Raw genomic sequence first — 26,556 nt, 5'->3', positions numbered from 1 at the left:
GTACTCTGTGAAATAATACCTAGCTTGATAGAATGGGAACGGCAGCGTGGGAGCACAGAGAGCGTGTTTCGTAGACTTAAGCACAAACACCACCTGAGTAGTTTTGGACAATCACTTACCTTCTCAGTATTTGTTTTCTCTCTAAGCGCTAACACTCTGTAATGGGCATCTTGGTGCTTTAGACGTTTCTTAAGTGTAAGTGGGTATATCTTCAAAATATACCATTTACTTGTGGGACTAGTATACATTCACAACTCACTAAATAAGTAAAAGAAATGGGAGTGAAGCAAGTTTACATATGCATGGAAACAGAAATTTACTTGAAATCTTCTTTTTTTTTTTCTCCTCTAGTCATCTCTTTTATGGCTACCTATTTACTTGGCCAAGAAAATAGAAGTCACTGACATTCAAATACCATCTATTAAGTGTTTGTAACTTGCAGAACATTGAGTTAAATACAGATTTTTTTCAACAGTGGATGGCGGGGGGAGGCAGGGAGATTCTCTCTGATCTCCTGCAGCTTATAGTTGATCAGAGAAGATGGAAAATTAGACAAGCATTCAAAATAATATGTAGTGACGGCTATGACATAATCCCACAGTTGCCTTGCAAATTCTAGATTCTAAATAAGGCCTGTTTCTACATATCCTTGAGCATGTGTGATCCAGGTGGATTATAGGAACATCTACTCTAGTGTAATTTTTCAGTTTTCCTCTAAATATTCATCAGAAGTGACCACTCTTAACTACATGCAGCTTTAATTTACCTGGGGGCCCAGTCTCTGTGTGAAAAGGCAGTTAAAATAAACTCATATACAATTGGGAGGAAAAAAGTCAAGTGCTAGTATAATTGCCACGGAAAAGTAGAAATGCAAAAATCACTCATTATTTGCACTTCATTTGTTCTGTCCTTTAGGACATCTACTTGGCCTCTCCCATGACGATTCCAAATTCTGTGAAGAAAATTTTGGTTCCACAGAAGATAAGCGCTTAATGTCTTCCATCCTAACCAGCATCGATGCATCCAAGCCCTGGTCCAAATGCACCTCAACCACCATCACAGAATTCCTGGATGATGGCCATGGTACGTATAGTTCCATAGGCTCAGAAACAAAACTTGGAATTATTGCAAGCTGTACTTCATTATATCCTCGTGATGTTCACCTTACCCTCTAAGACAATGGTTGCTTAGACAGTGTCAGAAAAAGGAACGAGGGGACTGTCTGTTGGTGTGTAATGCCAACGTCCTCGGTGGCATTATAGCTATGGTATTTTTGCTTTTGAATTGCAAAGTTCAAAGAGAAGCAATGTGGGAGACCACACAGAATGCCTAGCCAGTGCCCTGAAAGCCTGGCTTTTATTCCCTCTTTCACCACTAGCTTACTGTGAGAACATTGGCAGATAATCTTGTTTCCCTGCTATTAATATGACTCACAGCATTATTTGCTACATTCTTATTATAGGGGTGTGGTTAAAATGTAGGTGACAGTTCTGTCAGATTCTCTTTATGGCGACATAAAACCAAGAATGGAAGCCCTTTAGATTTGCATTCACTAAAAAGTTTGGTTTCATCCTGACAGCCTGTTTTCCTGAAAGTGGAGTGAAAACTGCAGAACAGGAATAGAAAATCATTCTGAATGCTGAGAAAACAGTTTAAGAACTTCAAAAGAAAATCCTTGGCTTTATCCCCTAAGTACAGTTCAAGAGCACAGCACATTTTGTTAAGTTCTGTAAATCTAGGATTAGTGCTGTAAATTATATAAAAATACTAAGGAAGTCACAGTTTTAGAAATAATAAATTCTGACCCTTAAGTAATCTTTGAAACAAGCTGTTGCTAATTTCCTAGCATTCCTTGTTACCTTAAAATATTAGAAACACAGGAGAAGAGATGAGGTAGAGTTGGAAGAGATCTTCAGAGACCACAGAGTTCAAGTTTGTCATATTACAGAAATGGACATCTCATTCCTTTTTTTTTTTTTTCTCTTAAAACATGTCTCTTTCTAAAACTGGTGGTTGAAGTGAATGTGACAGAAATTCTTGATCATGATAATTGTTCACAATTTTATCTCATGATGTATGGTTCAAAGTTAGATAAACAGAATCTGTAATAACTGTTTTTCCTTGTTCCACAAAGTTTATGGCTTGAAATTTTTGTAATTTCTTAGTGAGTTGGCCATCTTGAGCTTTGGCTACATAATTACACAACAATTAATAAATTCAGTTCTTTTCAGACAAAAAGAAATTCCACTACACAGTTCTTTGCTATCTTGTAGCCAAAATGTTCATAAACTCATTTTTGCTATGTTAATGGTGAACTGGTAATGCTTTAGCTACTCTCAACTACTTGCATTTCCTATTCCTGAAAACAATCCACACCCATCTTGCTTTAAAATTTCCCTTAATACCAAATAAATGTTCTTTGTTAGTCGAAAGGATGGCCTAATATCTTCATGATTCAGAAACAATATCAAGAATCGATGTATTAGGTTTTTCCTAGACTAATAATAAAGTGGTAATTTTCTGTTTAGTTAGCCCAGTTTAAAATGCTGATTAAATGCTGATATAGTCCTGGAGTGAAAGCTTACCTAATTATCTGCCTACCTACATTGATCAAGTCCATATCTAATAACGTTCCTCTTGGGTGGAATCTTAGTTTCCACTCTTAATATTACTTTTACTGTTTTTTTTCAAGTTTCCTAAAAATGGAATAACATTAATATTTCATTTTAAAATCACACATTATTCATTCCAAAAGGTTGAGCTAAACTTTGAATCACTAAATGAACAGATTTAGTTGCTAAGGCAGCAAATACTTATGGCTAAAATGGGACCAACTTTTTTTTCCCTGTGTAAGTATTAGGTCAGCTAATTACAATGCTGTGCAGAATTTTGTTCCTATTGCCATATTTCTGGAATGATTCATTTATTTCATGTTTGTGGAATTCATGATTTTATTTTCCATGCAGTAAAGATGCTCCCAGTATTGTTTTCATTTTTTAAACATTATTTCTGTATTTAAAAGAATCTACACTCAGATTTTTAAAAATTTTACAACAAATTTTATACATCTTTCTGTGTCTACTCCAAAGGATCTCATGGTAGATAACAACCAAAACCATAATTTTGCTAGAAATAGATCTTATTCATTTGCACTGAGGAAATCACATTTGAATTCCCCATTTATATGTTAAATAAATAAATAAATTCAGTTACCAGCATTCGTTGGACAGGAAATTCTCATAATATATTCATTCATTCATTCATTTCATCACGCCTAGGCTCTCTCACTTTTGAATGTGTTGGTTAGCCAGTCTTGTGTTTTAACTGCCCCATCCCACCAAAAACTTCAATTTTATCAGTAGTCTATAGTGAGTAAAGTAATTTCAGAATGATGAGAATCTAAGAAAGGCACTGTAGCTGTGACACAGTGGCAAAGTTCAATTATATTCATTTCAAAACAGATACAGAACTGAAGCTACAATACTCTCTGTAGCACTGTCATTTACACTTGAATTTAAATAATTTAATGACATTTAGATTGCAACCAGAAACTGACTTAAGTCAGTTAAAGCCAAAGTATGACAATAGGAACTAATCAACAGGATTTTCAGATGGTGGCAGTTCTGACATTTCAACTCCAGAGCTTAGGAGAGAACCAAGGGGCAGTCAAAGCCCAAGACAATGGAAAAACAAACAAAAAAGCAAACAAACATACATCTTTGTTAGAAGACTAAGCTGATATCATATCATCAAACCTTTTCAATTTACTGGTAGGGAGCTACTCACATTTGCAAGCAGAGCCCATTCATTCATATGTAGTAGAAATAGTTCTACTATTTTTCTGTTCTAATTTTCTAGGCCACTAACTATTTAGAGAAAAAAAAAAAAAATAGTCATTTGGGTGCATAGGGCATGCCAGACAGGTAAGCTGAGAGGAAGAAGTAAAATCATTTGACAATAAAAGAGAAACCAGAAGAGCGGTAAAATGTGGCCCTGAAACAGTAAAAGCACAGTGGTCTGGCACCATGTTCCAGAAGGTCAGAAACCCTCTTACCCCATTATTGTATCCTGCTGAAATCCCTCAAGATTTCAGCAGGATACAGTAATCGATACTCAGAAAAGAAGTGATTTTCTGTTACTTAGGAAGGTTAAATTAGGACACTGATATAAAAGGCAACAAAGCTATTGATGTTTTTAGGTAGATAGTCTCACAAAATTGATACAGTTTTTAGGTGGTGTCTGAAGACTACATTACCTAGAGAATCCATTTATGTAATAGCTTATCTGTCTTGTTCCCACCTCCAGCAATGCTGGAGAAATGATGTCTTAGAGTGCAATTAAATTTGAATCATTTCATTTGTTTTTAAAATTATTAGCCATAAGTAGCCAGACATGTGTAGCACTCTACCACTGCCAAATTTAAATTTCCTAATATTGAGTGTTTCCCGATTTAGTTCCAACAAGAAATATGCAGCAATTAGGTTATGGTTGAAAAGTCAGCGTGCACACTCTAAAATAACTGGGCCTGCAGATTTGTGATTCAGAAAGGAAGAAGCCATATGTTATGGAGACCACCTCCTCCAACCCAGCCTGGCCGAGATACTTGTAGACTTCCTGCAGTGTTTATACATGTTAGCTCTAGGCAAGCTGGCTAGGAGTATGATCCTCAAAAATAAAGGTAAGCAGGGGGCTTCCCTGGTGGCGCAGTGGTAGAGAATCTGCCTGCCAATGCAGGGAACACGGGTTCGAGCCCTGGTCTGGGAAGATCCCACATGCCACGGAGCAACTAGGCCCGTGAGCCACAATTACTGAGCCTGCGCGTCTGGAGCCTGTGCTCCGCAACAAGAGAGGCCACGATAGTGAGAGGCCCGTGCACCGCAATGAAGAGTGGCCCCCACTTGCCGCAATTAGAGAAAGCCCTCGCACAGAAACGAAGACCCAACACAGCCATAAATAAATAAATAAATAAAATAAAATAAAAATAAAGGTAAGCAGTGGCAGAGAAACTGTTCAGCAAAAGCAGGTTATTAAATTTCTTTTCTCAAATGCTTAATAACCATGAAGCCAAAAACAATAGCCCTGTTTGCTGGATCCCTCAGTTCACAGTGCCAGGTGATAAGTAGGACCACTGCCTAAGCAGACACAGCTCAAGAAGACACAGGCTGCTAAGGAAAATCTATAGACAGCTTTGAAAAATTCATATTTAAAGAGCTAAGTTTACAGCCACTTACTGAACACAGAACTTGGGAGAGAAAATGGTATTAGAAAACCAGTTCTCTGAATCCTTTGTTAAGTGTATACAGTGAAGCTAGTAATAAGATCTTAACATTCAGTTTTTAAGGCCCTACTCATAAAATTCAAAGCCCATGATGGTAGTCTGTTTATTTTCACAATAAATATGTTCTTTAACATGGTCTGCAAGTAAAACATGTACTTTCAGTTCACAGTGACCCATATGTTTAAAAAACTATGCTTCATCCTTTTAACACAGAGAATTTTTAATCGAATTTCCTTGGCATGACATCTGCTAAACAGTGTACCACAAACAGATCCCTTGAATTGCTTTGGTCAGCAACCACTGTCTGTGCCTTTGTCATTGCCTAAGTTAGTTTATTCGTCACTGAACCCATAATGCATCAGTGACTCTTTTAAACATGCAAATAAAGACCTCAAAGAAGAGCTGCAAGATCAGGGAGATGATGATAAAAGAAGAAACTTTTCAGTGTTGTGAGCCTTCTTTGAATGAGTTTCATTAGGAATATTAATTGATTTTTCCTAGGCCAAGGATATTTGGACCAATTCTTTTTCTTTTTTTTTTTTGCCACGCCATGCAGCTTGCAGGATCTTAGTTCCCTGACCAGGGATCGAACCCAGCCCCCGGCAGTGGAATCACAGAATCTTAACCACTGGACCACCAGGGGATTCCCTGTTTGGGCCAATTCTTATTTTCAGTGTGTGTGTATTAAAAAAGGAAGAGAAGACAGAAATAACTACAGTGCTAGAAACGGGGTGGGGCGGGGGAATGAGAAGAATAAAGAACAACCAACCTTCATCTGATAAGTTTCATTAATCATTAATATGAAAGACAAACAGTGCTAGAAGTCAGATATAAAAAACCAAAGATTTTTCTGCTCCATTTCCTGGAAGCATGGCATACCTTCCATCACCCCAAGTGTACTTTGTGGCCATGGAGAGACTACCACTTTCTTTCCTTTATTTGTCCATCTCAAATCACTGGCTCTTACTTTTTAGATTTTCTACTTTACTTATAACTTGACAGTTAATTTAGCATTTAACTTAACATGGATGGTGAAAACAAATATGTGATGTGCACACATTTCCATTGTCTTTCTTTTAGAAACTATCCATCTATATACGCAGAATGTTAAAACAAAAGGAAGGAAGGAAGGAAAGGAGGGAGGGAGAGAAAAAGGAGGAGAAAAAAGGAAAAAGAACTTGGCAATTTTGTGGAACAGAATAAACAGACAAAATGTCAGCAGCAAAGCCCAGATAGGACTTCAGGCTAAGATAAATTTAAAAATATGTGAAGATATGGTTGAGAATAAAAGTAAAACAGATTAAGAAAAGTCAACAATAGATTGGACACTTTTAGAGGTCAATATAAAAGACACTAAAAGACTGATCAATTTCCTCTCTCACCCCTCCCCCAAACTGTACATATTTTTTAGATGAAAAGTGTATATCCAATCCACTATTACTTAAATCTTAAATATTTCATATCGTGAGATTCGAAATCAGGCTTTATATTGATTTTTTTATGGTTGTCCCTTGGCACAAGTCTGCCCTTTGGTAGCACTGTCTGTACCTATTTTATTGCCAAAGGACATAATTCAACATATAGATGAAATGGATAGACTGTAGATTTCACTGTTAACAGAAACTAATGCAGCAACAAATCCTAATGTTGAGAGCATTAAAGTAATAAATGAATAGCAAATCTGAATAAATCATTTTATTTTAAGCAAGAAAAGTTCATCTCCAAATGACCTCTAAGGGAAAACCATAGAGCTAAGATATCTTTTTTTTAATAGCCAAGTAACTATGTTATACATTTTTAAAACTTATACTTTGGTATTGAGCTTCATAAAGAGAGGTCACATCTTGAAGCCTCCTTTGTCATAAGCCGATTCCAAATTGCATTGTACGTTTCTTTTCACACATCATACATCATCAGGGAGGTAGAGAAGATATCAGTGACCGCATATCCATGGAGAGGTGCTGAGTTATTTCAGCTTGGGAGAAACGAGATCGACCCATGCCACATGCACCCACAACATGTTAAAGACTTCCCAGCTAATATTTAGTTACCCAGTCTTACAGTCTGTGCTTTTCAGTAACATTCAAAAAAAAAGAAAAGTTTCTTCAAACAGCACTTTTGGAGAACTGGAAAGCATTCTTGCTGCCTCAGAGATCTGTTGACAGTCTTCTACCATCAGCAATCCGCTAAGCATTCCCTGGTTTACACAAGCTCTTTTTTATGTAGCAAGGAAGATAATGCTTTTCCCGGAGTTCCAAAGGGCCTCATCTCACTTTATCTTCTAAACAAAGCTTAGTGAGGTTTTACTATCATTCCTTCCCATTGACTTGCTGTTGATGTTTTTCTTTTAACTTGATGTTTTTCTCCCCAAGTTCTCTTTGGCTGGATACTGATTTTTAATGCTTTTTCTGGCTTGCCTTAAGAAGCTTTACCTCTTCAAACGTTCTGGCTCAGAAGTTAAGTAGGAACTTTGCTCTTTATTCATTTTCATATAATGCCTCCATCACAGATTGACAAATTTCAAGGTATTCGCTTTGAAGAAACTTGAGTGTAGTTGTAAAAACATTTGCAGTATACTTAAAATGTGCTGAATATTCCATTTCTCAGTGGAAAGTAGGATTTAAACATGGTTTTCCTTTGTTGAATAAAAAGAATGACTTGAATACATCTGAAATGTTGTTAAATATGTTGGGCATAGTACCAATATGATTGTTTGGTATTTTTCTGGTCCCCCCTTATAGCTCTGTGAGCTAATTTTACCCTTCCAGTGTCACAGTGAGGAGAGAAACATTTCACAGATCTTAAAAATAAATTAGGGAGCAGTTAACGAATTTGGCCAAGAACACTCAGCCGTTTAGTGTTTTGCCAGAATTAAACTTTGGATCAACTGTTTCTACCATTAGCTACCATTTAAAGGATCCCTACACATGCCTGCCCTTTAGCAATAAAATAAGCAATCTATCCACATGCTAAGCAGAGGCAGGATGGGCCTCTGAGCATAAAACCCTAACAGCTGTGGGACCTTGGGTAACTGATACATCTTTATATGCCTCAGTTTCCTTATCTGCAAAATAAAACAGTGAAAGAATCTGCTTCATAGAGTTCTCGTAAAGATTGAATAAGCTAATGCATTTAAAGAACTGATAAGTGTTAAGTGTGTAACAAATACTATTTTTAGTATTGTTAATAATCAGTGTGTAAATCTTAAAATCAAGTGAACAGAAAAATACCAGAACTGATGGGCAATATGTAAGCTCCTGTATGAAGAGAGGAAGTTGAAGGAGTTGACTCACTGGGAAGGGATTTCTTAGGGAAGCTTTCTGGGGAAGGTGAGGCACATTTACGCTTCTGAATTTGCACTGTCTATGTCAGCTTCTACTGACCCCCCCCCCAGTCCCTTTATAATCCCCACATCACTGTGTACTGAGAGCACCAACTTGTTTGTGACAGACACACTCCAAAGACCCAACAAATACCAACTGCATTCAATAACTAATACAAAGGGGAGAAAAAGGATGCAAAGAGTAAAAAAATGGGCCTAGCTCCAAGTTATCAAAGATATTTTCTTTTCTTCTCCCACTGCTCCTGATATGTGATGCTTGAAAGCTCTTTATTAAAATTCTTTCAGTCTAAAAGAAAGACTTTATTTCCTTCAGTTTCTTGGGAGACCTTTAGGGGCGGATCTGGGTCATTTTTCTGTATCCCTAATATCTAGTATGTTTGCTAGAACATTGTGGGTGCTAAGCAGATGTTGGTTGAGTGAGTGCGGGAATGAATGAGGCATCCACTTGTTTATTACTTATGGAATTAATGGAAAGGTGACATGGATGGGGGATGGGTGCATGAAGAAGAAGTAAGAATGGGGTAGTTGGAAGTGGAGAAAGGGATATAGAAAGGGTACAAGGACAAACTCTGTTTCTCAAAGTTGTAAACACCTATTTATTATTATTATTGTTGTTGTTATTGTTATTATACCCACTACCTTATTTCCTCTAGGTCCATCCCAGTTTCTGTTAGTCCCTCAGCACAATGACTATTTTCACAGCTAATTATTATGAAATAATTTTATTTAATCAAACCACTGCCCATCACTATGTATACCCCAGAGCACATCATCCATGGGAAATCCTAGTGGGCGCTGGTGAGCTCACAGAGGCAAGCAGCCTCGTGCACAGGGAGTGCCCTCCCCAGGGCATCACACTGCAGATCTGTAGATGCATCGTGTTTCAGCACCAGCTGGAGTCTTGCATTTGCAGATCCATAATTTTCAAGGTTTGAAACAGAAACACGGAACAGTGGTCAATCTTGCTTATTCTTTTAGGTAACTGTTTGCTAGACCTGCCACGCAAGCAGCTCCTGGGCCCCGAGGAACTCCCGGGACAGACCTATGATGCCAGTCAGCAGTGCAACCTGACCTTCGGGCCCGAGTACTCGGTGTGTCCCGGGATGGACGTGTGCGCCCGCCTCTGGTGCGCCGTGGTGCGCCAGGGCCAGATGGTGTGTCTGACCAAGAAGCTGCCAGCCGTGGAAGGGACACCATGTGGAAAAGGGAGGATCTGCCTGCAGGGCAAGTGTGTGGACAAGACGAAGAAAAAATATTATTCAGTAAGTGATTTTCTTGTCACGCAGGGCCTGGAGACCCAAGGCCTGATGTACCTTCCTGTGACACATGCGGGAACTGGCCACAGAAGGCTCTATTTCCTAGTTAAAATATTTTTCCTTGAGGGATCTATTTACAGCTCCCTCCTTTACCTGCAAGAGCCATCCCCAGCTGTCAATTACTGGAGAAAATGCAGATCTCAGGTTATATCCTGTAGCAAATAAGTAGAGAGCCCAGATTCTGTCTAATTGAGACCCCACGTAGGGCCCCAAATTACCGCTTGGGAGTTTACTTTCAAACTGCTCTTAAAGTTATTGGCATACATTTATTTCAAATCGGTAAGGAAATAGCAGCAAAGCTGGCACATGGTCCTCATACATACTTGGTGAACTCCAAAACGGTCATGCTTTCCCCCTCGTGGCAAGTTAATCTAACTTCAGGAACTAAAGTAGCCACACCTGCTCCAGGGAGACACCTCCTCCCTCCCTATGCACCCTGTCCAGCTTCAGGTCAGCAACTGCCACCTTCACTGTCAAGGTCCAAGCAAAGCATTTGTTCCCTCTCACTCATAACATTTTCAAAGTCCCTAGAAGAGTGTTGCCATAGGCGTGTTGCCTGTGCCTTTCAAGACTACCACACAAGCAAGCATCCTCAGATACCCTGACACATACAACCAGCGGAAGTTCTTCAGGAATTCCCTCGGCAAAGGCGTTTCTAGTATCTTCCTTTTGGAGTCTCTCAGCTTCCTGCTGCCTGCCGTGTTTCCATAGCAATAGACCTGGGATGTCATAACAGGACTCTTCATTCCCTGTGTTGTGGGTGCATGTGATTGGATGCTCTTCAGTATCTGTCCCATTTCCTCTTTACGGGGTGTAATGAAGCCAAGCCCAGGTCAGATACATTTATGCATGTGGCAGAGGGTCTGTCACAGGTGGGACGTGTGATGTCAACAAAGGGACTGCAGAACTTCATTGCTAAAGAGGGAGAAAAGATGTAAGCATAATCAACCTGGAATCATACAAAATCTTTAGCATCACACAGTTCTTTAAAGATGCAAGATCAGAGTGGACACAAAGTGAACCGTGGTTCGGTGGTTATTAACAGAAATACACAGTATCAGAAGGTCCAAAGAAGCCACGAGCAATCCTTACAGTGTGCTCAGTACTTAGGGTGAAGTGTTCAGACCCTCTAGTGCTGGGGGGTGGGGGACAGAAAAGGTGGATTGCCAAGATTTGGAATCACATTGTAATTCCAGAGTGTTCAATACTTGTGACCATGTTAAATTCAGTGAAAATTTAACTGTGACGAAGTTTCCACCGAGTGACTGAATGCAAGTGATTTCCAAATGTACATTCCACTGAGTCATTGAATGCATGTGATTTCCAAATGTATATTTTGAATGTTTTCCTCCCTTCTCAGTTAAAATATCTTCTATTTTCTGTTTTAGACATCGAGCCATGGCAGCTGGGGATCCTGGGGGTCCTGGGGCCAGTGTTCTCGCTCATGTGGGGGAGGAGTACAGTTTGCCTATCGCCACTGCAATAACCCCGCGCCCAGAAACAATGGCCGTTACTGCACAGGGAAGAGGGCCATCTACCGCTCCTGCAGTGTCATACCCTGCCCGGCCAATGGTACGCTACTCCCAAGTGTCAGTAGCCATCATGTGTCGGGTGTAATTTGTATCCTAGCAGTAATAAATAGCGGAGGCTGGAGAAATAGCCTATTAATCTTGTACTGCACAGTTCCACCAGTATGCAAATCAGTAACAAATACATGAGTGATTTTTAAATTATTATTATAAACAGCTGAGTGTTCAGGGAGTAGGAAGAAAATAATTGCTGTTTTCAACTCTGTGTTGAAGATAAAAATCCTTCAACACTGGTGTGGAGAAACTCTGGAAAAAAAAAAGTTACCATCTATCATCTCCTTAAAGGTATTTAAATGAACAAGAATATATCTAAGTTTCAGAACAGAGAGAGTAATAATGTGACATGTTTGATTTTTAGGTAAATCTTTTCGTCATGAGCAGTGTGAGGCCAAAAACGGATATCAGTCTGATGCAAAAGGAGTCAAAACATTTGTGGAATGGGTTCCCAAATATGCAGGCGTCCTGCCAGGAGATGTGTGCAAACTGACCTGCAGAGCTAAGGGCACCGGCTACTACGTAGTGTTTTCTCCAAAGGTAACTGCATGCAGACTGTCCAGAAACAGTAGGCGTCCTTGGTGGAAATTATTTGGTAGAATGGAGGCTGCACATACCAAATGTAAACAGTCATTATTTTGAGGGGGTGGCTAGGTTTTGGAAGGTTTTATTTTCACCTCTGTAATTTCTATATTTTCAAACTTGCTCCAATGAATCAAAAGGATTTTGTAAACAGAACAAGTAAATGTTTTAAAAGCTATTTTTGAAGAAGTGTAACTCTCTGTCAAGAAGGTGAATTGCAAACTTAACTTCAAAATAGTATTCCCTAGGTACATTTGTAAAGGGGACTATAAAACAAGAAAGTTTTCTATTTTTCTGTCATCTTTTACTGAAGAATTCCTTTGGCGATTCATGAAGATAGATTCAAGATCATCATCCCTGACCTAGACATTAAAATGTCTTGCACCTTTAAAATGAATCAATGTCCTTCTAGTTATACACATTTATAATATATGCATGTGAAATTATCCCTTGTTTTCCAGAGAAGAGCATTTTCTAACTTATGAAGTTTCATTTCTCACAAGCAACATTATGCAGCAGTTTAAAACAGTTTCTCTAATTTGCAAATAGGTGCTATATTTAAAACCACCTCTGTAACTGGTCTTCAGATATTTATGACATATTATTGAAAAATAAGTTAATGTCCAAGTTATGTAACATTTAAAATGTTTTATCTTTTTATTGCAAAATAATACATTTTCATTTAAAAATATTATAGAGAAATAAAAGCAAAAATATTACCTGGAAATATAATCATTTAGAGAGCTGTTAACCTGTTGAAGAATACCCTACCTCACTTTATATACATATACACCCTCATATACTCTCACACGTATATGAAAGAGTTTTGTATATACACAAATACAAAATATGTATGTTTATACATATGACTATATATTGTTACTTATACATACTTATATGCACAAACCACTGAGTCCATATACAAAGTATTTTGTAACTAGCTTATTAAATATATGCTAATTCTTTTTTTCAAAAATATTCAGTCTCTTCCAGTAAGTACTTTTCTCTGACCTTCCCAGACTTCTTTTTTACACAACTTTGTCTCTACTTCAGTGTCTCACAGTTCAACACAATAGGGAATGCCTTCCAACTGTTACAAGGTTGTGACTGTCCAGTGTAGATTTTCAATTTTGTTAACGGTAATAACAATTATGCACAAGACAGAAATAGAGTCACAGATATAGAAAACAAACTACCAAGCGGGGAGGGAGGAAGGGATAAATTGGGATTGGGATTGACACATACACACTGCTATATATAAAACAAATAACTAACAAGAACCTACAGTATAGCACAGGGAACTGTACTCAATATTCTGTAATGACCTATATAGGAAAAGAATCTAAAAAAGAGTGGATGTAATGCATATGTATAACTGATTCACTTAACTGCACAGCAGAAACTCGCACAACATTGTAAATCAACTATAAAAATTAATTAACAAAAAACAACTGTGCAAACAAAAAGGATGTCTGCATTCGTGAGCCTGCTCGTATTCTACTCTCCACACAAGTGACAGACAGTCCCACACACTAAGTGAAAGATTGTTTCTAGCAATAAAAAGGCAAGACTATACCATGGGAACATATTACGCACACAGAAACGGAGACTAGGACCTCGGGTCTCCTAACACATTCGGAATTAAGCTCAAGAGGTAAAGAAGAGAGAAAGGGCATAACCCCAATCTCTCCCAGGTCTTCTTCTTTCTGCCAATATGTCAAGAATTTTTCAGTTGGATACTCCTGGAAACTATGGGTTGTTTTTTTTGTTTTTTGTTTTTTTTCTGATTGGTTGTTTAGTTTCCAAAGTACTATCTATTCCAATCAAACTTAAAACTCCCAAATTAGAACTTGCAATTTTATCAAAGAACCCACCTACGCAGGCCCAAGTATTTCCCACTGCTAACGTGTTTTTCATTATTCAGGTGACCGATGGAACGGAATGCAGGCCATACAGCAATTCCGTCTGCGTCCGGGGAAAGTGTGTGAGGACGGGCTGTGACGGCATCATTGGCTCGAAGCTGCAGTATGACAAGTGCGGAGTGTGTGGAGGAGACAACTCCAGCTGCACAAAGGTGATTGGAACCTTCAATAAAAAAAGGTAACGTGAGAGAACGATTGTCCTTATCTGATCTGAACGAAGCTTTAGACTCTTGCAAAATTGATAAAGGAGGACACGTGTTACATCATAAGCTATCTGTGGGAGGACATCTAGCAAGGACCTAGTTACACATTATGAATATGGGAAGGGAAGGAGAGGACATGAAATGAGCTCTGCATGCCGACTGGAAACGCATGGCACCTCTGCAAGCAGATTAACTGCAATAGCCGTGGGTCCAGGTTTTGCAGAGTGGGAAAAAGGCAAAGAAAAAGTCTGTGACATTCCACTTTAGCCATATCTTGCAAATCTATTATTTCTGAAACACCATGTAGGAAGGGATGACTGGTTTCCAACTTAACTACTGTTTTGTTTTTTTTTTTTTTTACAAATACATTCTCATTAGGCTGTAGTTTTCTTGAGAAAACATTTCTCAATGCAAAATGTAAGTTATCTGCAGTAGTGTAGATGGCAAGCCCGTTTTTGAGACAACTATCCTCGTTTATATCTACTCTGTAAAGAATAATGTCAGTTTCCTGCTTCCTCTCATGGTCCTTGATTACACTCTTGCTTTATATATGTAAGTTTAGAAAGTACCACTTTCTGGCGTGAAATATTATACTATCAGCTAGGATGGCTGAGTCAGCTAAAGAGTCTGCTGGAACGCAGGATTGTTTTTCCTCTTCACCAGACCACTCTTATGCTGAGTGGTATTGGTCAGGTTCACCTGTATTCCTGATATATGTGCTGTGTTGTCTTTAACTGGAGAGGAATATACAAACCAAGTCAACAATAAGAATTTCTTAAAACAATCGCATGCCATGGTAATGTAAAAAACTAGAAAAGACCTTTGATATGATAAAAAAAATGTATGGCTGGAGAATTTATTCTGTATTAAAATATGCATTACTAATCCTATTTGCTAGTGATATAATAATTATTCATCTAATTGTGTTGGGCCATCTAGGTCAAAAACCCTGCAAGTCCAATTATATCCTGCATTTTAATATATTTCAAAGGTGCAAGGCTCCTTAGAAATGATCCAGTCTAACGTTTTGCTTTACAAATGAGGGAATTGGGACTCTGAAAGTTTAAGACTTACCCAGCTTTACTTGGCTGATAAATGCCAAAGTAGAGGCTATAGCTTAGGTCATAAAAGTAGGATGCACAGGCCATTTGTAAAAAAGAAAAAAAGAAAAAAAAAAAGAAGGAAGGGAAAAAATTCAGGAACCAAATGAGAAATAAAATTATTTTTTAAAAAATAATACCTTATGTACTGTATGCTGTGTATCCTTCCTACATCAACTTATAAACCTCTTTTTGTAATACTAAATTTAGCATTAAGCTTTTTGTATTTACAACGAATATCCGCATATTTTATGTCACCTGAAAAGGTGAAGGAGGACATTCATGATAGCAGCAAGCAGGATACAACATAACTGCTTGCAAATTGATTTGACCAAGATTATAGTATGTGGTACAAATGACCTGTTTGAGTATCCTATATAAATTATCTTGGCCTAGTGTGATCGATAAAAGAGAACATTGATCTTGGAGCTGGAATATTTGCAATCACGCTCTGGCTCAGTAATTCACTAGCCATGTGATCTTTGAAGAGTCACCCAACTTCTTTACAATTAGCATCCTTGAGAGTAGAATGGAAATAATAGTAATTACCTTGCCAATGAATGTCGCTGTGAGGACCAAATGAGATAATGCATATTAAAATATTGCACTAAGTTCGAACCTCTTCACAAATATGATCCTAATTTTAATTCACTCCTCCCTCAATTTTCTTCGTGTCAGTAAAGGGCAACTCAAACCTTCTACTGCCTAGTACCAAAACTTTGGCGTCATCTTTCACACCTCATTTCCTGTCACACCCCACATCCATCCATCTGCACAACCTCTCAGTCCTACTTGCAACATATGTCCAGAATCTGGTTGCCCCTTACCGGCCCAAGCAGGAGCACTGCTATCTGGTAGTCATTGTCTCTTGCCTGGACCAATCCAGCAGTCTTCTCACGGGTCTCCTGGCCCCTGGCCCCTCACAGTCTCTTTTTCACAAAGCAAAGAGAGCCATCACTTTATCACCTAAGTCAGATGGTGGCATTCCTGGGCTCAACCCTCCAATGGCTACCTTCTCACTTACAGTCAGTGTCTGAGATCTCTTCATAACCTGTGAGATGCTAACACATTTGGTCACTGCCCTGCTCTGAGTCCCTTCTACACTGGCCACTTCCCTTGCTCTGTGCTAACATACTGGACTTCCCAACACCCCTCAAAAATGGCAAGTGGCAGCATGTGCACTATTTCCTCTGCCTGGAACAATTTTTAACAATTAATAAGCAGTGCTTCCTCTAGAATTCCTTCAGATGTCTGTTAAATGTCACCACTACCTGCCCCCCAACAAGGTGGTGGCTTCCATAAGTGAACAGGAGGATCTCTCCCCCATCCTCGTCGTTCCTCTATCTTCTTACTCTGTTTCTTCACAGCTCTTAATCAACAGATATCGTCACATATTTTGTTTGGGGGTCTAAGCCCCAGCCCACTAGAATGTCCCTTCCATGGCAGCATGCTTAGTATGTAAGAATGCATGTATTCCTTCATGGCAGGTGCTGTTCTTGTACTGGGGAGATAGCCCTGAACAAAAGAAGATTCCCCTGCCTTGCCAGCCACACTTCATACTTCATAGTTATATGAAAACAGCTGCATTCATTCATGGTAGCCAAGGAAGCTGGTTAATGTCCAAAGTGTAAATGATACCAAGAAGGTGGCAAAGAAAATGAATAAGGAGTACAAAGGGAAACCTATTTTACTAAAACACCAAGAAATCAGGGCATGACTATTTACAATAGCCAGGACATGGAAGCAACCTAAGTGTCCATTGACACATGAATGGATAAAGAAGATGTGGCACATATATACAATGGAATATTACTCAGCCATAAAAAGAAATGAAATTGAGTTATTTGTAGTGAGGTGAATGGACCTAGAGTCTGTCATACAGAGTGAAGTAAGTCAGAAAGAGAAAAGCAAATACCGTATGCTAACACATATATATGGAATCTAAAAAAAAAAAAAAAAACGGTTCTGATGAACCTAGGGGCAGGACAGGAATGAAGACGCAGATGCAGACGTAAAGAATGGACTTGAGGACACGGGGAGGGGGAAGGGTAAGCTGGGACGAAGTGAGAGAGTGGCATGGACATATATACACTACCAAATGTAAAATAGATAGCTAGTGGGAAGCAGCCACATAGCACAGGGAGATCAGCTCTGCGGTTTGTGACCACCTAGAGGGGTGGGATAGGGAGGGTGGGAGGGAGATGCAAGAGGGAGGGGATATGGGGATATAGGTATACATATAGCTGATTCACTTTGTTATATAGCAGAAAATAACAGAACATTGTAAAGCAATTATACTCCAATAAAGATGTTTAAAAAAAAGAAAAGAAAAGAAATCAGGGCATGAATCCTCATACTTCCCAGTGGCTCGGGAAGCTCAGCTTGAGACCTGCACAGTGCTGAGAGTTCCCAGTGGTTCTCGTGAATATGAGTCAGACTCTAAGAACAAGGATGAAGAAAAAGGCTCTCCTGTCTAATTCCCTTACCCTATATTCTTCGCTTTCTTGACACTCTGTTTGGTATCATTTAAACTCTGAGCATCACCAGAGCTTATTTTAACTGTTATGAAGTACAGTCGGTGGAGGGAAGGGTTTCATGCAATGGGGACGTGGTAAAAGGAGCATAAAGCGTGAGTTGAGAGGCCTAGAAGTGCCACTCCTTAGCTCTGGAGCGAACTTGTGCAAATACTTTAATGCATCTCCACGTTATAGACTTTTTAGGTAAGATGGAACATTTTCTCCTGGCTTTGTTTGAAGCCACTGTAGAAACATCTCATCTCTTAATATTATATACCTCAAAAAAAAAAAATCCTGTGACAGAATCTAGTCCAAATGTATTACAAAAATTAAGATAATGAATCAAATTAGGGAATTCCCTGGCAGTCCAGTGGTTAGGACTCCGGGCTTTCACTGCTGAGGGCCCGGGTTCAATCCCTGGTCGGCAAACTAAGATCCTGCAAGCTAAGTAGTGCGGCCAAAAAAAAAGAAAGCTAATGAATCAAATTGAATAGATAAACAACATCATCAGCATTGCATCTTCTCTCTTCAGCACAGTAGGAAGCTCTGACACCTGTCTGGCCGTCATGGTAGGTCAGATGCCCAACAGAAAGGGGCCTTCCCTGGGGATAAGCCTCCTCTCCAATTCAGAGGAAATGCTTGAGTGGGAAACACATTTGGATTTTACATATATGAATCCGTTATTCCGTATCCTGTAAACTTGAGTAAGAATTTAGAAGTAAATAATTAAATTTCACACACATCAGTCAAACTGCACAAGCAAAGTATTTGTTTCTATTTAAATAACTAGGAAAGTAAAACATATGAGGACCTTAATATGAAATTACTTAGAGAGGCAAAGATTTGGGCAAAAGATGACTCCTCCCCACTGGTATAGTTAGTCCCTTGGTGCTTAATTAACCTTTCTGTCCTTGCGTTTTCTGCAACCTTATGGGTATCAGAGATATTTATGCCTTTGCCCATTTTCCTGAGCAGATGATGGGTCATTAGAGATCTATCTTATATGTCACTCACCATAAAGCCTCGCTCAATTGACCATAACACTTTGCAGACCCTAAGCATTCAGGGAAATTTGCTAAGGCATTAAGGATTTTTTTTGTCCTTTGACGATTCTGGTAAGCTGAGGTTACGCAGTTAAAGAATTTTATGTTCTATTTTCTGTCCTGCCCCAGGAAATCCAGAGTTTTAGTAGAAATGGAGTCAGAGCCTCTAACCTGTCTATAGTCCAACAAATAATTAAATCCGTGGTTTCCCAACTAGTCTGCACCTTGGAACAGTGTGGGGAACTCTAAAAGTACTGCTGCCTATGACCCATCCTGAAAGATGGGGATTTAACTGCTCTGGCATCTGGGGATTTAAATTTGTCGGCTTTGGAATTTTTAAAAGATCCTCACATGATCTTAATATGCAAACAAGTTTGAGGAACGTTCATTGAAAGACTTCTATGCGATTAATTGAGGGTAGATTTTTGTTGGTTTGTGTTTACGTGCATTTTGTGCCAGAAAAAACCTAAAGTAGCTTTGTAAAGATGATAAGATTTGATAAGGATGTGTGATTTTTGTGTAAATCTTTAACTAAAGGTAGTATAAATTTTTAAAACCAAGGCAAGTTGCTAACATCATCCTAGTTTTGAACATCATAATAAAAATGTATACAATGTGATAGTCTGACTGCAACTTTATTTTGTTCTAAGAAAATTAATTTTTGAAGGCAATTTTAAACAAATCTTTTTAATACATTAAAACTTTATATTAAGATAAGGTGAGACTTTTAGAGAGTTTCTATTTGTTTATCCATTTGTTAAGCGTTTACTTATTTTTCTTTCCTCCCCTTTCTTTCTCTCTCTCCCCTGTGGACATTCCTGCTTCCAGCAAGGGTTACACTGATGTTGTGAGGATCCCCGAAGGCGCGACTCACATAAAAGTCCGACAGTTCAAAGCCAAAGACCAGACTAGATTCACTGCCTACTTAGCCCTGAAGAAGAAAAACGGTGAGTACCTTATCAATGGAAAGTACATGATCTCCACTTCGGAAACCATCATTGACATCAATGGAACAGTCATGAACTACAGTGGTTGGAGCCACAGGGATGACTTCTTGCATGGGATGGGCTACTCAGCCACGAAGGAAATTCTAATCGTACAGATTCTTGCAACAGACCCAACTAAAGCCTTGGATGTCCGTTACAGTTTTTTTGTTCCCAAGAAGTCCACTCCAAAAGTAAACTCTGTCACTAGCGACAGCAGCAATAAAGTGGGATCACCCACTCCACAGCTGCAGTGGGTGACGGGCCCTTGGCTCGCCTGTTCTAGAACCTGTGACACGGGCTGGCACACCAGGACGGTGCAGTGCCAGGATGGAAACCGGAAGTTAGCGAAGGGATGTCTTCTCTCTCAGAGGCCTTCTGCATTTAAGCAATGTTTGCTAAAGAAATGTTAGCCTGTGGTTATGATCTTCTGCAGAGACAACTGGATGATTCATCACTGATACAGTCGTGGTGAACACGAGGTCAACCGAAATCACGGAAAGTCACACCTCAGTGTCATTGTCAACAGGAGTCCGATTATGGGCAGAATCTGCTCTCAGCGACCAAATAAAGATGTGCACTGCTTCATGTGACAGTGGTGACCTTGGAATATAGAAAAACTTGGGAGTTATTGAACATCCCCTGGGCCTACAAGAATACAAAAACACTGATGAATGTAGAATCAGGGGACCTTTGAAGATGGCAGAGCAGTCTCCCCCTTGTCACCTACCTCTTACAGAATGTCTACAAAGGCATCGTAATCATTTTCATGCATATTATTTACACAGTAGCTTATTTTTACTGTTTGTAAATACATTCTTCCTTGGTATGTCACTTTATATCACTTGGTTCTATTAAAAAATATATATATATACATATATATATATATATATATTTCTACAAAAAAGTGTTTGACCAAAGTAGGTCTGCAGCTGTTTCCACTCCTTCCAGTTTCTAGAAAGAGCTGTGGATGTTTTACTGGAAATTAAGATCTTGCTGCTGTTTTAAGAAAGATTTAGCATACGTTCAGACTACAAGAGATAAAATTTTCGTCAAAAACCATTTTGACAGCAAGCATCTTCTGAGAAATTCTGAAAAGAAAAAAGGAGCTCAATGTATCTAGTCATTTAAATACATACAGGGGTCCATTTATTTAAACCTTTGACTGCCTGTATTTTTTCAGGCAGCCAGCCAAACTAATGGATAATTAGGAGGTAGAAGAAATGTTTGTGTGTGTGTGTATGTTATCGAGTCAAAAATTAGTTTCCTCCTGTTAGAATTTAAAAAGAAAACAAATACATGCTTCACCATATTTTCAAGTTATATTTTCACAACTGCTTTCTCTTTCTATGGTTCCCATCTGATATCTCACAATGTGTAATATACATTCAGAACACACAGCAAAGGGTTTTCTATCACCTTCAACACTGGTATACCTCTTACCAGCGAGCCTTTAAAATGCATTTTGTTTTTGCTTGTTTGTTTTGTTCAAGGGTTCTGTAGGACCTACAATGTTTTGTACTTCTTGTTGACTTGGTAGTTAGCCATATCTAGAAGTGGTTATCATTAATGTGGCTAGTGAAAAAAAAATGGTTAATATTAATAATACTGTTTCCACACCATAGGCAATAACTCCTTGCATTGTTTTTTTTCTTAATCCAAGTATACTTATACTGTACTTAAGATTTTTCCCAATTAGAAAGCATTTGGTTGTACCAGTAAGTGTTTGAGTGATGAAATGTGATGGTCTTTGCAAAGTCTGCCCTTATCTCCATAGCCTGTCTAGGTAGGTTGTGAGTTGGAATAGTTAGACATGGAAAACTTTTACAGTCATCTGCATAAAAATCTCATAGACAGTAAACTGCATCCCTCTACCCTATAGCTCAGAAAATCTAAGATATTTCATTTCATTTGGTTTTTCTTTTTCTTTGTGAAATATCACAAAGCTACTTGTTTTTATAAAATTTTATACTAATCATACCAAATGTGCCTATTGTTAAAGATTTGCATATAAGGATATTAGGGAACTATTGTTTGAGTTTCCTTAAGCTCATGAGAGTTTATTTTTATTATAAGATATTTTTAATATAAAAGGATTATGTAATTGATCTTGCTATAGCACATTCATTTCAATAGACCAGGGGAATGGATGTCTCACTGTTTTAAGTATTTTCTTAAGAAATCATTAAGAAATCAAAACCGTTAATCATCCTTTGGATTTTCATAGACTGACTTTGCTTTAGACGTGGTCCTTTTTTCTTAATAAATTACCAGTTAGAAAAAGGAGGCCTATACAAGACTGGTAACCTCCATTTGATGAAGGTACCAGATATCAGGGACAGGGAGAAAAGCTATTCATATCAGTCAGAAAAAAAAAATTAAAAATAAAAATCACACCGACCATTTGACTATGCAGAGAGAATTAAGAGAAGGACCAACTTTACTTTTTCCAGTATTCAGAATAACTTGAATCAAGTACTTAAACTATGACAAATTTTTTTTTTAATCTTTTGTGGTTATATTGACAGCAACATTAAAAAATAATTGAAGAGCAAACGTGATTGTCTCCTACTCTGCTTCTCCATACTGTATTCATAGATTTTTAAATATGATTTACCAATGATTCATTTTTTTCCCCAAATATTAAAGTTTTACACTTCTCATGGGAGCAATCCTAGAGAGTTTAGAACAAATAAACCACTATTCCGTGCTTTTAAGGAGTTTCCTTTAGGGTTTTTTGTTTTGTTTTGTTTTGTTTGGTATGGGTATCAATAGACTGAAGGAATGTATGTTTAAACTCCTGAGAAAATTTATAGACTGAAAACTGAAATTCAGAGAAATGGAGTGTTTGGTAGACATAGAGAATGATGAGCAAAGGGAAAATCCTCTATAATGAAGATAATCTAGTTCAGTTTCACATTGGGTTATGCCTTTTACCTTTCCATAGTTACATCTTGAATAAAGAGTGTAGGATTCAGGATGCTAGGGGCTACTTCCTAAAAAGAAAAAAAAAAAAAGAGCTTGTCTAAAAATGCTCAGGTTGGTAAGAATCTAATCTCACTCACAAAACTAAATACTCCAGGTTGTTTCATTAAATACAAAGGGAGGGAGCCCAGAAGAAAATAGCATTTATTTCTTCTGGAACAGAAAAAGTCAAACGAAGCCCTGCCTTGTTTTTCAGAGGTTTAAGGACATATTGTTTTAATTTATTCAACAAATTCAACTTCCTCTGCCTTCCTGTGGAAACAGTTTTAGCACATTAAGAATGAAGGGATTAATCACAAACAAAAAAAGTTGCAGCACTGAAAAAAAAAGTAATTTATTGTTTTTGCAACTGGTATGTGAATTTGTGTGATAAAATTATTTATTCTTATTTAACAAAAATATGTGCAAATTCTTCTATATTTAAGATGTTTTGCTGTTGTCCTACTTTTTAATTTATGCTTCATGTTTGTGTATAAAGTACACTTTGTGAGTTTACATAATATACGGCACTGGTTGCTTTTGTATTTTTTTTTTACGGAAAGCTTTCTGTGTGAAACAGGTGTATATGTATATATTCCTCATGTATTCTTATTCTGATACTATCCCTTTTCTTTCTAAGTAAGTTTTAAATTTAATCTTCCATGGCTAGTAGTGTTCGTCACTTGTAGTTATGTTAATAGGTCTTTTGGATTCCATTTAATACTAATTTTTCCAAGCTTCAGATAAGAAAAGCATTTATTCAAGCAACTACGGTCTAAGTTTTAAACTAGGATATATAGGTAGCCTGGAAGCTTCCCATAGGAGCTAAGACACAATTCAAAATCAGGTCCATGAGCTTCACTGATGAACTTGGACAAGGGGCTGTTGATATATCACAGCCTCCAAGTGATATCAATGATAATAAAACCAAATAATGTCTTTTGCTGCTCTAGAAACCCTCCTTAAAATTAATATCATTCAGTCTCTAGTATCTTTAAGATTCTATAGATGAGAGTAAACAAAGTGGATTTAAATGATTCAAATGTTTGTAGTCATAACTGTTTTGCCAAGTGTGGGATCTCCATTGATACAATATGACTTTTTACTACTACAAATTAATCTCTTGGAGGGATAATAGGACTTGGGACAAGCAGGGACACCTCTGAACACACCAGCTTGTTCCTGACTGTGATTTCACAGTCTGGTCCTAGCAGTAAGGCAAAGCACCTTCGGATACACAATTGACTAGATCAATCTCTGGTTCTGATGTTTCTCCCCTTTACTCCTTCCTCATTGGACAAGGTCATTGTAATGGTTTAGGTGAGGACAGCAGCCAGAGTCAAAGAAGTTCAGGACTTGTGCTATAACTTAGAGTTCACTGTTTGTGAAATAAGATTGAATTTAATAACGGCTGGATTTTGCTAATAGTTTATGGCTGAGTATGAAATCTCATTGGTATGATTGGTGACTATTACTAATCTATTAGTAGTTAAACCTGAAGCCATAAAAACACCTTATTTTTTTTTAACATTTCAAAGGTGCAAAGTAAATGAATGGCCTTGAAGACAGAAATGGCCATCCAAAGCTGTAATAGAACCAAGTACAGGGTCAAGGTGATCTATCATATAGACACACAGAAAAGGAATTTACATGTTTTCTCTATTATTTTTCTCATTTGTCAACAACATGTAGCTTTAGGTTTTCAAACAGGTAGATCAACTTAGCTCCATAGCCCACTGAAAAATACAGTCTTTCTAATAGCTCCGTGTTAGCATGAACTACAGAAATGACTGCTCAAGTTATAACACATGAAACACATCAGTCTGTACCACATAATTTTGTGTTCTATTCAATTAATGTATGAGAAATATTGAAACACCAACCCATGCATTAGTGAGCCAGAAAATGAGAATATACGTAGTGTTTAGATCAGAAAAGCATTCAACCTGGCAAATATCTTTCTGGTGCCATTATATCATAATTTTTAATGCAGATTTTGTAGAAAAGATAAAGGAATGTGTTGTTAGAAAACGTTGGTTTTAAAATGGAGTAGGACTGAAACATATACATTCATTAACCCTGTTAGTTGCACCCTCTTAATATTCTAGCACTAATAGTAAGTTTGCTGTCTGTGGTCCTTATCTCATAGCTCCACTGGCTGGTCCATGTGTACTGCCATAGGTCAAATGAAAAAAAATAAATAAAGGCCCATCATCCTTTAAGGCACTGCCACATCAGAGTGACCCAAGTCTAACACTGTGAGGAAAACTGTGATTTATAAGTAAAACAGGGCATTTTTTCTTTTACTTTTCCTTTGGCACATCCAATGAACAATTGTAATCTTTATCAAGGTGCTAACATTTTCAGTGACCAACTGCCAAATGTGGTATTTCTGAGTTACTATTTTATTCTACATGATTTTTCAATTTGCAAAAAAGAACTCTAAGCAGTTTGTCAAGCCTGGGCACAACTTGATACTCAAAGTTTGGGAAATTGTATTTAATGGTCATTCAGATTGGCAGTGTTTAGTGGCATAAGCTATATGTACATTGAGGATGCTTAATGTGACATCCAAACTTGGAAGAGCAACAGGTTGGTGTAGCCCACTTTTAGATATCATGTTCCATCACATACTAAGCCATCAGCATTCCTTTCAAACAAACTTGTTTGTTTCTTATACACGAAGGAACTTCTGTGTATATTTAGCTGGACTTTAAGCTTTGCAATATTTTATGTTCATACATACACTTGGCTACTATATCTCCATCTTTTCTGTAACAATTCACAACACGTTAAAAACACTCACCCCATGCTGAGTATATCTAGGATAGAATATCATACTGTGTGTGACTGTGAAACTAGACTTTGGATTAAGAAAGTCTCTGGATGGTATTTTTGCATCACACACTCCGGCATGACATAAATGTAGGAGTCGACAAATACTGCTTACATTTTAGTATGACACATTGATCAGAGGAAATCATGCACGTGCTTTGTAAATAGACTGCAGATAACTAAACAGATTGCGGGAATATGTTCGATTTGATGTAGGCAGTGGCACGAATATTTGATTTCTATATTTGAGTCTGTGAGTCAAGTTAGGTAATAAACAAAAATAGGTAGAACTGAGATTCTTAAATCTTGAAAGATGCTTTCAAGGTAGAGTAAAATATTGAAGATTTACATGCTGTATACAAGCAGTAAAATGTAAGCTGCTTTTTACACTCAATTTTCCAGAAGTGTTGGCATTTTTCAGTAAATATAATGCTGTTGGAAAACCAAAAAAAATCTTGGAAAACTAAGACGGGTCTTGTTTCAAATGTCTCTTCAGCTTTGGCAAATTTCAAACCTGAAACGACTATTGAAAGCATTACTGTGTCTTGTAGCCTGCATTCCACAACAGCTCTGTTATTCAGGTAAACCACTTGAACTGAGACTTTTGGGACCTATACTGTAATATTTTTCATTAAGGAACAATATCTTATTTTGTAAAGCATTTCCCCTATGTGTGACTTTAAACTGTAAAATTAAACATTGGCTTTGTGGTTTCACTGGGCATAATAAATGTAAATTGTAAACTAGGTTAAAGTATGTACTGCATATAATATGTTTTAGAGGTGGAAACTATTGTCCATTTATTTTTAATTTTCTCATAACAGCAATAGGACCAAGCCAGGTCTTAATGAAGCCCTAGGTTCTCTATAATTTCTACCATCTCTCATT

General features: G+C 37.8%; 1 protein-coding gene across 1 annotated transcript in view; it reads left to right on the top strand.

Annotated features, from left to right (window-relative positions):
• Window positions 1–20,700, top strand: part of ADAMTS5 (ADAM metallopeptidase with thrombospondin type 1 motif 5) — a 44,714-nt gene extending 24,014 nt beyond the window's left edge. The window contains exons 3-8 of the mRNA XM_036849464.1: window positions 916–1,083; window positions 9,600–9,883; window positions 11,326–11,509; window positions 11,885–12,060; window positions 14,027–14,202; window positions 19,715–20,700. Coding sequence (XP_036705359.1) covers window positions 916–1,083; window positions 9,600–9,883; window positions 11,326–11,509; window positions 11,885–12,060; window positions 14,027–14,202; window positions 19,715–20,282 — 1,556 coding nt within the window. The 3' untranslated portion in view covers window positions 20,283–20,700. The remainder of the gene's footprint in view (window positions 1–915; window positions 1,084–9,599; window positions 9,884–11,325; window positions 11,510–11,884; window positions 12,061–14,026; window positions 14,203–19,714) is intronic.
• Window positions 20,701–26,556: the final 5,856 nt, after the last annotated feature.

This window comes from Balaenoptera musculus, chromosome 4 (assembly GCF_009873245.2).
Source record: "Balaenoptera musculus isolate JJ_BM4_2016_0621 chromosome 4, mBalMus1.pri.v3, whole genome shotgun sequence".
NCBI classification, from domain to species: domain Eukaryota; kingdom Metazoa; phylum Chordata; class Mammalia; order Artiodactyla; family Balaenopteridae; genus Balaenoptera; species Balaenoptera musculus.
The sequence above is the reverse complement of the archived record's forward strand: the minus strand, read 5'-3'. Positions and strand labels throughout refer to the sequence as shown.